The 13,206-nt window shown below is 38.9% G+C and overlaps 1 protein-coding gene across 1 annotated transcript in view; it reads right to left on the reverse strand.

Moving 5' to 3' along the window:
- LOC310965404 (plasma membrane calcium-transporting ATPase 1-like) overlaps nucleotides 1-13,206 on the reverse strand; it is a 106,350-nt gene that overhangs the window by 60,052 nt on the left and 33,092 nt on the right. Inside the window, exon 2 of the mRNA XM_083938975.1 lies at nucleotides 5,460-5,893. Within this exon, the coding sequence (XP_083795101.1) occupies nucleotides 5,460-5,655 (196 nt within the window). The 5' untranslated portion in view covers nucleotides 5,656-5,893. The remainder of the gene's footprint in view (nucleotides 1-5,459; nucleotides 5,894-13,206) is intronic.

A 13,206-nucleotide genomic window follows, 5' to 3' on the forward strand; every position in this document is an offset into this window, starting at 1 on the left:
CGTTGTTTTCGGCGACGTTGCTTCCTGGTTTATTATATTTCAAGGTCAAAAACCTCTGCCGCGGAGTCGGGAGGGGGAGTTATAACCCACGGAGCATGCGCAGACGCAAAAACTCGATATTACTACGGATAAGCTGTTTACATGCATGAATACCCCGGTTATTAAAGGAGTTCTCTAGGTCTGTTTACCGGGTTATGAGCACTCTGGTACGGTTTTCACATGCCGTTTGGGTAGGAATATTGCCTTAATCCGAATATAATCGTGTTTTTAAACCACATGTAAACGAGTGATTTTTTATACTATGGTCCATATTTTTTAAAGCAAAGTGATGTAGTTACCTCTCCATTAGTCTGATTTACCGGAGGTACAGTGTTGGTATAAAGCTTGCCACGCAGCATTACCGTCCCCTTCCACTGCCCTCTATTTTGCAATGGCACCGTCTTTGCATCAGTGGGGTTAACGCCACCCAGGGTGTTTGTGATGGGTCACAAAAATACAAATGGAGGGAGGAGGAGATAAGGCTTGTTGAATCAGTGACTTCTTTTAAATCACTTCTTAAAAGACACTTTTATAGATGACTTTTATGTGATGTCGTCTTTTTATTTATTTATTGTCTCTTTACAGTATCATTTTGTTAATTACATTTTGTCATTATTCATTTGATTTTACTGTTCGTTAAAAGCGCCCTATCATTTGTCTCGCCTTGTTGATGTGTATGCATATGTGTACGGATTTGTATGTGCTTTTGCCTTTGCTTTGTCTGTCAAAGCTCCATGTAAACTTTTGTTTTTTAAAGATGCTAACCAGCCTCTATAGCTGAAATGTTAACTTGTACAGAATATTCTCCAGCACTGACACGACACTGTGGAAAAACTGGAAAAGCAAAACTACCTCTCCATATACTAGGTTTACTGGTTAGTGGTGGAGTCCGCCTTTTCTGCACCTCTGCTAATGCAAACCCACCATATCTTGCAGATGTTGGTTCACATTTGTGTTGAACTGGCAGACCATGGAGTGGCTTTTATTGTGAAGCCGTTAAAGGAAATGAAATGCATTTTTCACCATCGTCTGCCACTGATCTGAACAGGAATTCTGAATGTATGTTCAGTCAGTCAATCATTTTAATGATGTGCTGAGAGTGAGCTGTTCAATGAAAAGCTGCAGGTGACTCAATCAGGACACCTCCAACACATCATCAGGGTAAACAACTCCTTTCATGATGCTGTTCACAGCCAATCAAAGGCCAAAAACTAAATATTTACATTTTTTTCAGTAAACACTGTACCAGTTATTCTTCTTTGTGACAGGACAGCTGCTCAAGGTGTTTGCTGCCCCCACTGGTCATGTATGTGTGAGTTCCAACACAACTCTGTAGTAAAACATTTTTCTCCCAGAGCTTTCAACCGTATCACACAGTCTTCAGCACATCATAGAGATAGATCACTGATATGCCAGGCTAGAAGCTGCAACTTTTAACACAGTCAAGAAGTCTAAAGGCCTTTACACACCCGGAGTGTGACGAATAAACACGAAAATACAAAATGCTCGTCTTTGAATATTCTTACAGTTGCACAGTCTAGGGCTTTTATTGTGAAAGGTAAGAAGTGAAGGAGTGGATCTGGTATGTCAAGGTTAAAAGAAGTAAAGTTTGCCGTCTTGAATCGGACTACAGAGCTTCTGTGTTGTTTCATAATCCTCATGCATTATTTTAGTGTGAAATCTCAGAAAAATCCACTTTGCTCCAGAAATAAAATGACCTCCCTTTATCGTTACATTATATTCATCTTCTGTGTGACACAAAAACAACAGTTAGAAAAAATAATCTGACGAGTTTAAATTAATTGCACACAAAAAAATGATAACTACAATATAGATGTACATTATACTGTGCCATAACCCACTCCTGACTGCAAAGTGAATTCAAGACAGTAACAATTACTTTGGAGTTTACCTAATATAAGCAGACTCTGTGTGATGATCTACGACAAGTTCAGCCACTGTGGCACTGATCCAGCACTTCATTATTAATCCTTAATAAAGATTTGAAGGGCTACTCCCATGTCAGTCAGTTGTGCCTGTGAAAATAAACAGTTGTGTGAAGAAAAAAAACTAAACAAACCCAAAACAGAGAGAAGAAAACGCTGCATTACAATGTGCAGATTTGTGTGAATGAGAAAGAACTGGGAGGATGTAATGAAAAGCTTCAACTGCATTATGGGAAATGTAGGATCCAGTGTTTTTTTTGGCTTTTTTTCTGTCTCTCACAATCAAGCCCCAACAACAGAGACTTCCTGGTTGATAAGCCAATCAGGAAGTGCCAAAAACCGCAGTTCTCAGAGCGTCCAGTAAGGACATGTTTGCACAATAGAGCAGTTTCTCATTGACCCCCATGTTAAACAGCCGTTTTCAGCATAATTAAACCTGTTTAAGGCCTGGGACAAAAAAACATTCTAGTCTGTATGTTTAGGTCATATCTCCATGACAACACTGACACTGAGGGGGCTGAATTCTTTTGGTACCAGGCTAGTTTTTATTTTATTAGAGGTTAAAGTTTATGAATAATTAGGGGCGTGGCCTCTTGAGTGACAGCTAGCCACTGGCCCTCACTTTGTAAGTACTGATGTACTTAACGATAAAATGTTAGTAAATGATGCGGATGAAAAGACAAAAAACACTCGTCCAGCATCACTCCAGTTAACTGTAACAGTCAATCACTTTGTTTGCCCTCAACCTTACATTTAAGTTTCCCCCCTCGTTTATTTTTCTCCGCTCCCTCCCTCCCTGTCTGCAGTGAAAATATAATTACAGTTTCTTCATTAAAGTGAGTAATTTCTTGCGTGGAGGACGCGACTACAGCTGTCCTCTGATTACTAAATGGAACAGAGCAATGATCTATGGAGCCATTAGGGAACGGGCTGGAACTAATTTCAATCCTGGAATGGACCGATGGCTACACACACACACACACACACACACACACACACACACACACACACACACACACACACACACACACACACACACACACACACACACACACACACACACACACACACACACACACACACACACGTACACACACACACACACACACACACACACACACACACAGACAGACAGACAGACAGACACACACACACACACACACGGATCAAAAGATGAGAGGGGGAATCAAAAAACAAACAGCAGCATGTCGGCCATTTTCTGGCCTCACATGAAGCTCTGATTAAAATCTGAACTGATTAAAGAGCGTGTTCATCTGTTGTGTGTTTGTTTGTATTATTATCACTGTCACCTCCTGATATGTATGTGTGTTTCTTATATAATTATTGTTGATGCATTATCAGTGGTGGGATTTCCATTTCATGCTACTTTAAACCTCAAAACTGCCAAGTTTTGGAGACAAATACTGTATTTCTTACACGACATTTATTTGACAACTTTAATGGTTGCGGGTTACTTTGCAGATTCAGATTAATATATCACATATACATATCTATATATTTAGATAAGATCAAACTGTATTGATCCCTGGGGTAAAGTAACACAAGCTACCCAGCAGGGCTGAGTTTAAAAAAAAAGAAAAAAGATTCCAACTAAAATCTGAATGATCTGAAAATAATTTTCTTGCTGTCATATGAAACTAGAAGACCTACTTCACTTGTACCAAACATGTCATGCTAGCTTGTTGGGAGGGAAAATGAATAATGCTCCAAAATTAGGTTACATCTTGGCGAGGGAAAAACTGTCACGGCCACTTTCAAACGGGTCCCTTGAACTCTGACCTCAATATATCTGAATGAAAATGTCACTCAACTTCTTTCTCTCTTTCTCTTTTTAATTATTGTGTTCTCTCTTTAATCTTTTTTTTACATGAATCATTTTATCAGTTAAAAATATCTTGCAAACATGCTACTTTTTTGTGTTTTGTTTTGTTTTGTTGTGTGAAAACTCATTCTTTAGAGTATTTTTGTTGAATGATATTTTCTGTATATTTGAATCAGAAATTCAGTTTTCACTCCTGTACTAATTTCAATGGTGTAGAAAACAAACAAACAAAAGTACATTGATGTAGCTGCTGGATGGGTTAATATTTAATGCTTCATATCTTTTAAATATGCACCAAGTTAGAGGTTTCCTGGCACAATTGAAAGCATTATTTCTCTGAGAGTCTCTGTCATTTTAACTCATTTGTAACTCAAATATACATAATCTAAGTGATAATGAATCAAATCAAATCGGGACCTTATGAATCAGAGCTGACTTGATCCAGACTTTATACAGTAATGACATTAATGTATCGTATCATCAGGTTATAGGCATAACAAGCCCTACTACCCAGCAGCATATTGAGTAAAAAACTAAGCCCCACCTTTACCAGCTGCGAATAATATATGACAATAGTAAGTGAAACTGAAGAAAGAAAGCCATGGTCCATGTTTAGAGTCTGTCCTGCCATTATCTTATGTTGTTCTCTGTACAATGATTCAGCATCACAGGGGGCTACAGGGCAGAAATATAATAAAGACTGCTGTTGAGTCTCTGTTGGTGCAAAGGGTCTGTATTAAAGTCAAGACAGCGTCACAAGATCACTTAACAGTGCAGAACCTACATGTGTTAATAGTCGACCAGTTGAGTGGTGCGAGTTGTCAGATAAGTTTAATGAACCAACTGACACACAATTAATTTAGTGTCCCAGCAGAGCAGTTGCCTTCTTCCCTTGCTTGGTAAATCAACCTTTGATCGACCAACCCTGATTTGACTTGATGAGATTTAAAATCTCCCCGACTGACGATTCAAACCATTGACTTTAATATTGAATATGTTGATTAGATGAAGTATTATATCAAACAGTGATGTGGTACCAGACCAGGCTTCATTTACTTCTGACCTGAAAACAATACAATTAGGTAAGGTTCATACACCTCCTTCATTAAAATTCATAAACTTTCAAGATACTTAAAACAGATTTCCAGACTCCCCCATCATATAAGGGGATTATGTTATTTCAAACGCCAGATTGTGTTGAAAATCAAGCATTTTAAAGGAGTGTATTCAAAGTCAAGCATGTGGCATAAACGGTTAAGATGAAGCATTTTCCAGACTTTCAAGACTTTGTACAGACCCTGATTACAAGGCTATTAGAGGCCATGTTTGAGGTAATAACTGTTTGGACTGTGCCTTTCCTTGCCACTCCCCGTCACACTCAGAACAAAAGGATACGGCTCTTAGACTGAAGTAGGAAAACTCATCATCAGTCATCAGCCACTTTTTAAAAGTTAAAGATTTGTCAGAGCTTAACGTGTGAATTTTAATATAAAAACATTTTCAGTGTTTTTGGCAAAAAAAAAGCACATCTAATTAGAAGTCAAATGTGTTCTTTCCTGGTGATAAACTGTATTTTTGATTGTTTTTAAACAGGGATGTTGACTCAGTGTGGCGTGTTGGACATGCCTCACCTTCTATAGGTGATGTTTTCAGGCGGCGGCAGATGCCCTGCACGTCTCCATGCTTGTCCTGTATCTTGTTGACGGCCTCGGCGCTCCGCAGCTCCATCAGTTCCCTAAGTTCCATCACAGTCACCCCAAAGTCCCCGTCATGGTTGCCCTCTGCAACCGAATTCCCCGGAGGGTGGTCCACCGTGTTGTTGGCCATGTTGGTCCTCTTCACAGCGGTGTTGTGGCGGTGTTCTTGTAGTTTTTGTTCCTCTTGAGTGTCTTTCTTAACTTAATTTAAAATGTCAGACTGGGTCGGCAGTTCAGAGGAATTGTTGGTAGTGTCGTTTTCACAGGAGACAGGCGGAGGAGATGAGCGTTGAGGTTAACTCCTGACCTGGACTTGCATGCTCCTCTCGAGTTACCATAGAAACAGCGGAGTAAACATGTTCTTGTAGCTGCAGAGGAAAAACAGACACAGGAAAGAAGGCTTTTAAAACCAGATGCAGACAGGAAACAGTCTGAGCATCTTCATCAGCAGACAGATCAGTTCTGTTTGATTTTTTTCACTAATTAATAGCACAGAGACTAATTTGGCCAATTAGAGGAGAGTTTCTCATCTCGCGTTATTAATGGAGTCCGCTGAATCACCGAGGTCATTAAGATATAAACTGATTATCGGTTTGTGCTGCTCCTCTGAGACTAATGACTGGTTGGTAAATATCTGTTTTCCGCTCTGAGGTTATGACTCTGACATAGAAAAAAAACTGTATTTCATCCTTTACAACATCAGACTAGAGTGGAAAACAACAAAGGAGCGCTGATACCAGTTTTAATTCCCCATATGATATGGATTATTCAAATATCCCTGTACCATTGCTTAACTGAAACAAATATTAAATATTATTACAGGGTTCTTTAAACTTTTACAAAGTCAAATTCAAGCTTTTTTCAAGCATTTCAAGGTGCATTCTCATGCATTTCCAGCACCGTACAGCTGTGGTAAACTACATATTTGTACAGTAATTATTTGTACAGTATATTCAGTATACTAATTATTGCAAAAAACACATTAAATTAGATGTTATTGCGCTATAAACAACCAACATAATGTTTTGTGACAGCTTTCAACAGAACAAATTCTTTCTAAAGATGAAAGAATCATCCCAAAAATGTTTTTAGAAAATGCGGTTTTCGGCCTCTCAACTATGGAAATCTTTTCGTTGTTTTATATCATATCTGCCATCACGCATAGCCTAAATCTTAAGCAGTTTCAAGCACTTTATTTAAAATCCAAGCCCTTTACAAACCTTGAAAGTTCCACACTAAAATTCAAGTGTGCTGGAAAGGATGGTTTATATATATACTGCGTATTCCTGACAGTAGAATAAGCCACTATAATAAACCTGTAATGAGGCTCATTCATGCAAAAAAAAGAAAAGAAAAGCAATGTACGGTGAAAATGCCAGAATCTTAAAAAATACTGTGACACAAATTTTTGGTCATATCGCCCAACGGAGAACGCAAATGTCAGATTCAGTCGAACTGGATATTAACCTATACTAAAAGTTTGCCCTGCCAGCTCTGTAGCACAAAGACTTTTCAATCTCTGTGTGAGCCCATGTGTGAATGAAGCTGCTCACTCACCGATGTATTAATTTGCGAATAGGGCGACTTGATTTTCATTATGCGTCGGCCAACGGCAGAAGAAAACAGACCTCCGGCGGTGAAGAAGAAGGCGGATTTACACAACGCTGGCATGAAAATTGAAGAGGCTGCGAGATTCAGGAACTTATATCAGTTAGGACCAGCAACAAAATCATCAGACAACTTCAAAGAACTCTGTCAGCATGGTGAAGTTACCAACATGTCCTCCCTCCTAGACCTTTTACTTCTACGCCTGACGCGGAGAATCCCGGACCTGATTCTCCTGACATTGTCAGGGGGTTCAAATGTGAAAACCGCTTTTGGTTGTCAGGTTAAATTGAGAGATCACTGAAACAAAAACGTTTACAACTTCATGTGGACTAAAATTACACCTGCCAGACAGTTCAGCGTCCCTTGTTCAACTGGGTAGATATGTAGATGCTAGCTTCCTGTTACACAGCGAGCTAAACACACTTAAATAAAAAGGCTGAAGACAGGAGCTTGAATTCATTGCTGGAAATTTGTGAATTCAATTCAATTACAGCGATTAGAAATCATTAAAAGACAAAAAAAAAACACAATCGAGACCAGAGGCAAGGAAGCTGGATTAGTTTGTACTGCTTATAAACACACTGTAGCTCTGAGAGTCCATCAGCATCAAGCACAGGACAATGCATCAATGGAAGCGAGAAATCCACTGGGTCAGAGTGTGCGTGCGTGTGTGTGTGTCCATGACCGACCACTAAACTGTGAAAAATGGAGGACAGCCTTTGATGTGCACTTACATAATCTGTGGTGATGGGTTGGAATGCCCCACTTTGTTCTCACACACACACACACACACACACACACACACACACACACACACACACACACACACACACACACACACACACACACACACACACACACACACACACACACACACACACACACACACACACACACACACACACACACACACACACGCACACACACACACACACACACACACACACACAAACACACACAAACACACACACACACCCTGTAAGATGCTGGAGTCAGGGTTCTACTGAGTGGTGGTTTGTGGATCTGATGACACTCTATCAGTGGTTGTGGATCCATTTCCAGAATAAGTGAAGTGGAAAACGTCGAGTACGTAACATGGCTGTCTTCTCTCTTTCTGTCATTCACACATGACGCGATATTTACATAAAAGAGCCGAAAGCTCTTGTGGGAAAGAGGGAGTAACGTCACTGTGGCATCACTGAAATGAAAAGTTTAATTATATGAAACAAGAAGATGGATTTCTAAACTTAAGGCCTTGATTAACGGGGGCGTGACGGATAAACAACACTAAAATGCAAAATGCTGGCCTGCGGGTTGATGTGCTCGGCCTGCCAGATCGTCTGAACAGTTATTCGGTCTGGGGCCTTTATTGTGAAAGGTTAGAAGGGAAGAAGTGGATCTGGTATGTGCTGCCTCCGTCAAGGTTGAAGGACTTGAATCATCCTCATGCCTTTATTTTGATGTGTGAAATCTCAGATAATTAACCTTATTATGAAAAAGAAAAATATGCCTCTTTATTGCTACTTAATATTCTAACTTAACACTCAAAAGCAGCATGTCATTTTTTTATACATCGCAAACTCACAGAAAACTGCAGGTCTGCTGAAACTCTGTTTTTTTCAATCAAGGCTGAAGACTTCAAATAGAAACCGAAGAATTACTGATGACAGTTTAGTTTATAAAATGTAATTTTAAATGTTTTATGGCAAGTGCTTTGAATCGCATTGTTGCTATAATGTTCTTTATAAATAAACTTGCCTTCAAGGTACATTTGTACCACTTAATCAAGTCCAATACAACAGCCATAACCATCCATCTCTCTCTCTCTCTCTCTCTCTCTCTCGCTCGCTCTTAATCTTTGATACTAATGAGCTCAAATACACCTTAGGAGGCAAAGTTGACTTCTCTCCTCTGGTTTTCCTTCCACAGGCTTGCAACTTTTTGTCAAAGCACTAGATATTTTCTGACACAACCAGGAACGTTTCATGTCCACCCAAGTCTTGAGGAGCTCTCCAACTGTCAGTCACTGAAACCACTCCAAAACCTTCACAACCCCATACTTATTAGGGATCCAAGACCAAAAAACGGCCTCCTAAAAAAATCAAGCCGTTCACTACACAAGTCTGGTTTGAATGTGTTAGTTGCAATTTTCAGTTTCATGAGGAAGCAAAAATGGTTGGGTTGTGTGCATAAAGGAGTTTCCATTCTCTTTAGAATATAGTATTCTCTAAGTATACAGTATATCTATGGAGATGGCATGTGGAGGTGAAAGTCTTAAGTTTAAAGGTTTAAAGGTTAAAAATGTTATTCTTGCAAATGATAAAATACAGCAAGAACATTGGACATTGTTTTGTTTCTGTCCTTAATGTGCAAAACAAACTGTGGCCCAAAAAACTCACAATAAAATGGTCAAATCTTAAAAATCCAAATATAAAAGGTCTATTTTCATTTCAGCTCGAAAATTCAATATATATCCTCCAACATATTGGTAAATTCTCTCTCTAAAATCGGTATCTGCCTGGAAAAATCCCATATCGGTTGGGGCATAGATAGAAGACTGTGCCCATATCATCCAGCCCTATTCCCACTTAGAAATAAAAAAAGGGAAAGAGAAATAAAAATCCATTAATAAAGGTTTTCTAGGTTGAATGTCAGTTCAGTTTATTTAATTTTTTTGCAAGTTCTGTTAACGTGGTTCTTACTTCCCTGAAAAGTCATTGATTTACAGATATTTATTGTGTTCCACAAGTAAACACACAAGCAAACAACTCAAACTGATTTCAATTGTATCATTAAAAACTTGTCCTTAAATGTGTAAAATGCACATGTCTTGTATTTCTGAGCAGCCTAATTTATTCAGCGGGGGCTCTGAATGAGACTTGGCCGAGGGCACCAAAACATCCGGGACCGTCACTGTGAAACGCTGCAGGGTTCTGTCGGTCTGTTCCCCTGTATATCCGTTTGTACCTCAGAGCCTCTGTGGCGTCTGTGCATGACAGGGTTCTCTGTCGCTCCCTCAGGAACTAAATCCCCGGAACTAAATCGGGAACCAGAGTCAGGACTCATTAACTGTTCATTAAATAGACTCAATAAACAAGAAATAACTCTGGGACTGAACGTTGCATTAAGCACATGCATGTTTGTGTTTCTGCTGAAAATGAAGTAAATCAGACAGATGGAGGATTAAAAAGTGTGAGCCGAGACAACAGACAACAACAGAGATATAATTTTGAACTTAACTTAAAAAGTTTGCTGGACATTTGAAAAATGGCAACGGGGAGCCCAATCTGTCTGTTAACCTCTCTGACCTCCTGCTATTTTTTGTTTCAAACCGTCTTCCTCATATCAGGTATCCGCACAGTGCTCTAGATCTCTCCAGCATCTTACAGGGTGTGTGTGTGTGTGTGTGTGTGTGTGTGTGTGTGTGTGTGTGTGTGTGTGTGTGATCTGTTGCTGGGTGCAACAAGAAAAAAGGTTCCTTGCTGTGTGGAGGGTGTTCACTAATTATCCGTCTGTTCATCGACGAGAAGTCGAGTCATTATAACAACGAGACAACAGAGAAATAAAAAATGAAATAAACTGCCCACAGACCTCACCGCGATAATGTTTGTTGTACATTATTACACAAATAGTTGGTGATGTCATGGAACGTGTTAATTACAGCTAATGAGCTTGCTTAATTATACGGACACTAAGAAGAGGAAGTGCACAAGTATTTAATTAAAAACAGACCAAATAGATCCATAATTCCACATTAATTATTCACATTAAAGCAACAGAATCCGTTAGCTTACAGTTAATGAAAATAATTGTACTGTGTAAATAATAACAATAATTAAACATAAGACTTAACATTATATGGAGGTAAATGAAACAGTTTGTGTGTACTGTTCATTTTATTTGTTACATGTTCAAAATAAACGACACTAAATGTGTTATTTGGTTTCCCTTTCTGGATGAAAACTCTTTTCTTTTCTTCTCACTTTATCGAACAGAGTCATAAACTGAGACAAACGCGCTCCAAATGCCACCGTATAAACTACCACAATGTTGAGGACATCAAGAAGTGACCAATTCAGTTCTTGTAAACCAGACACTGTATGTTTCCTCAAGTAGTTGAGGTACTTGTACTTGAGTATTTTCACTTTATGCTATTTCAATTCCACTACATCTAGTGTAGGAGGCAAATACTGTACTCATTTTTTAACTCCATAACAAGTTACTTTGCTGATTCAGGTTATCAATACAAAGTAAAAATATACTGATAAACAACGATACATTATTATAGTTAAGCCACCTGACAGTACATAATAAAGTAATTCAAATTACCTTTACCAGCTGCAATAATAAAGTGCTAAAAACATAAATGCATCACTAATTATAATATATGTAAGTCTGAAATGTTCTGTGCAATGACTTTTGATGTTAGTACATTTGTATTTTTAATAGATTTTGAATGCACGACTTTTACTTAAAAAAACAGTAAAAGAGTATTTTAGACCATAGTATTGCTACCTAAACTTGACTAAGAGATCTGAAGATCATTCACCATTTACGTATTGTAGTCTGAACTCTGAAACAAGCTGAGATACTGAAATATTTGCCAAAAATGTCCATTTGCTGTGCATACATTATATATACTGTATATAACCTTGAATATATATTTTTGCAATTAAGTCAGTGTATTTTTGTATGTTGCTGTAGGATCATCATTATCGTATGCAGTATACATATTTGTTTACTTCTGTAATAATGGGGGCAGGACTATATGAGCACGCTTCTGCCTGCTCCTTCTCGACCACATACATTGGTTTTTCAAAACTGATTTATCTGTTTGTGTTTTATCTTTGTGTTTTATCAGATTTTTTTCCTTTTCTGTTACAGTATTGTACAGTAGTAGAGATGTGCAGGCATACAGGTTCTTCTACATCACAGCATAATTAAACCTGTTTAAGGCCTGGTACAAAAAAACATTCTAGTCTGTATGTTTAGGTCATATCTCCATGACAACACTGAAGGGGGTTGATTTTTTTTGTACCAGGCTAGTTTTTATTTTATTGGAGGAAAAAGCTTATGAATAATTATTGGTGTGGCCTCTTGAGTGACAGCTAGCCTCTGGCCCTCACTTAGTAACCGTTAGTCAGATGGACGTATCTCCCTCCCCCCCATGTCACATACATGCCCTTTTTTGGTAAGAGGAAATGAGGCGGAGTCAAAGTCTGACAAGATGGCGACTCCTTTCGGCGAGGACGATTGGATCAAGTTGAGAGAACGGACCTCAACGGGTATGCTACGTCCATTTTTATACAGTCTATGGGTGAAACGTCTGCCATTATAATCATTGTTTCCATTTTCAGAGGGCGCTGTGAACACAACACAGTGCCCCAGCCAACAGTACCAGTTGTACTTTGATTAGCAACAACAGACCGTATTTTTACACATCAAACAAAGCAAATCAGCTCCTGGTCTGTCGAGCTCTAGTTACTCTGGCCATGACTTGCTGAGCTAATTCTAGAGAAGGCAAGGCACCTTCATTTACATAGCCCACATCAAACACAGAGGCAATTCAAAGTGCTTTCCATAGGCAAAACAACACATTAGAATGACATTCAAAAACAACAAGCAATACAAATCAATTAGGACAGAATAACAAAAAAACATTCTGAGATTTAAAGCACTTGATAAAATTAAATAGAGTACAAATAGAATAGACAGTCCACTAATAAAGTACAGTCGCTGGTCGACCTACTGAAGAGTTTATGGGTGCTGAGTTGCCACGTTAAGAGGGAGATATACAGAGGACATGCATTTTACATGACTGACAATGACATGCCATTACATCAATCTTCACAGGTCAGCATTAAACTGGCTGTGGTACATGTTAGTGGGAATGTGGCGATGGTGTGGAGATAGAGGAGTGGTGCTGGTGGCTTGTAAAAGCCCATTGTGACTGTGCGGTCCACTGCTCTTATGTTTTAATGTTGTGCCTTTTAACTATTAATGCCCAGCACAAAACACTTAACTTCCTATGGACAGTTGTATCGATAAGTGGATTGGATTATAAGATCTGCAC

This window comes from Echiichthys vipera, assembly GCF_963691815.1.
Source record: "Echiichthys vipera genome assembly, chromosome: X".
NCBI lineage: Eukaryota > Metazoa > Chordata > Actinopteri > Perciformes > Trachinidae > Echiichthys > Echiichthys vipera.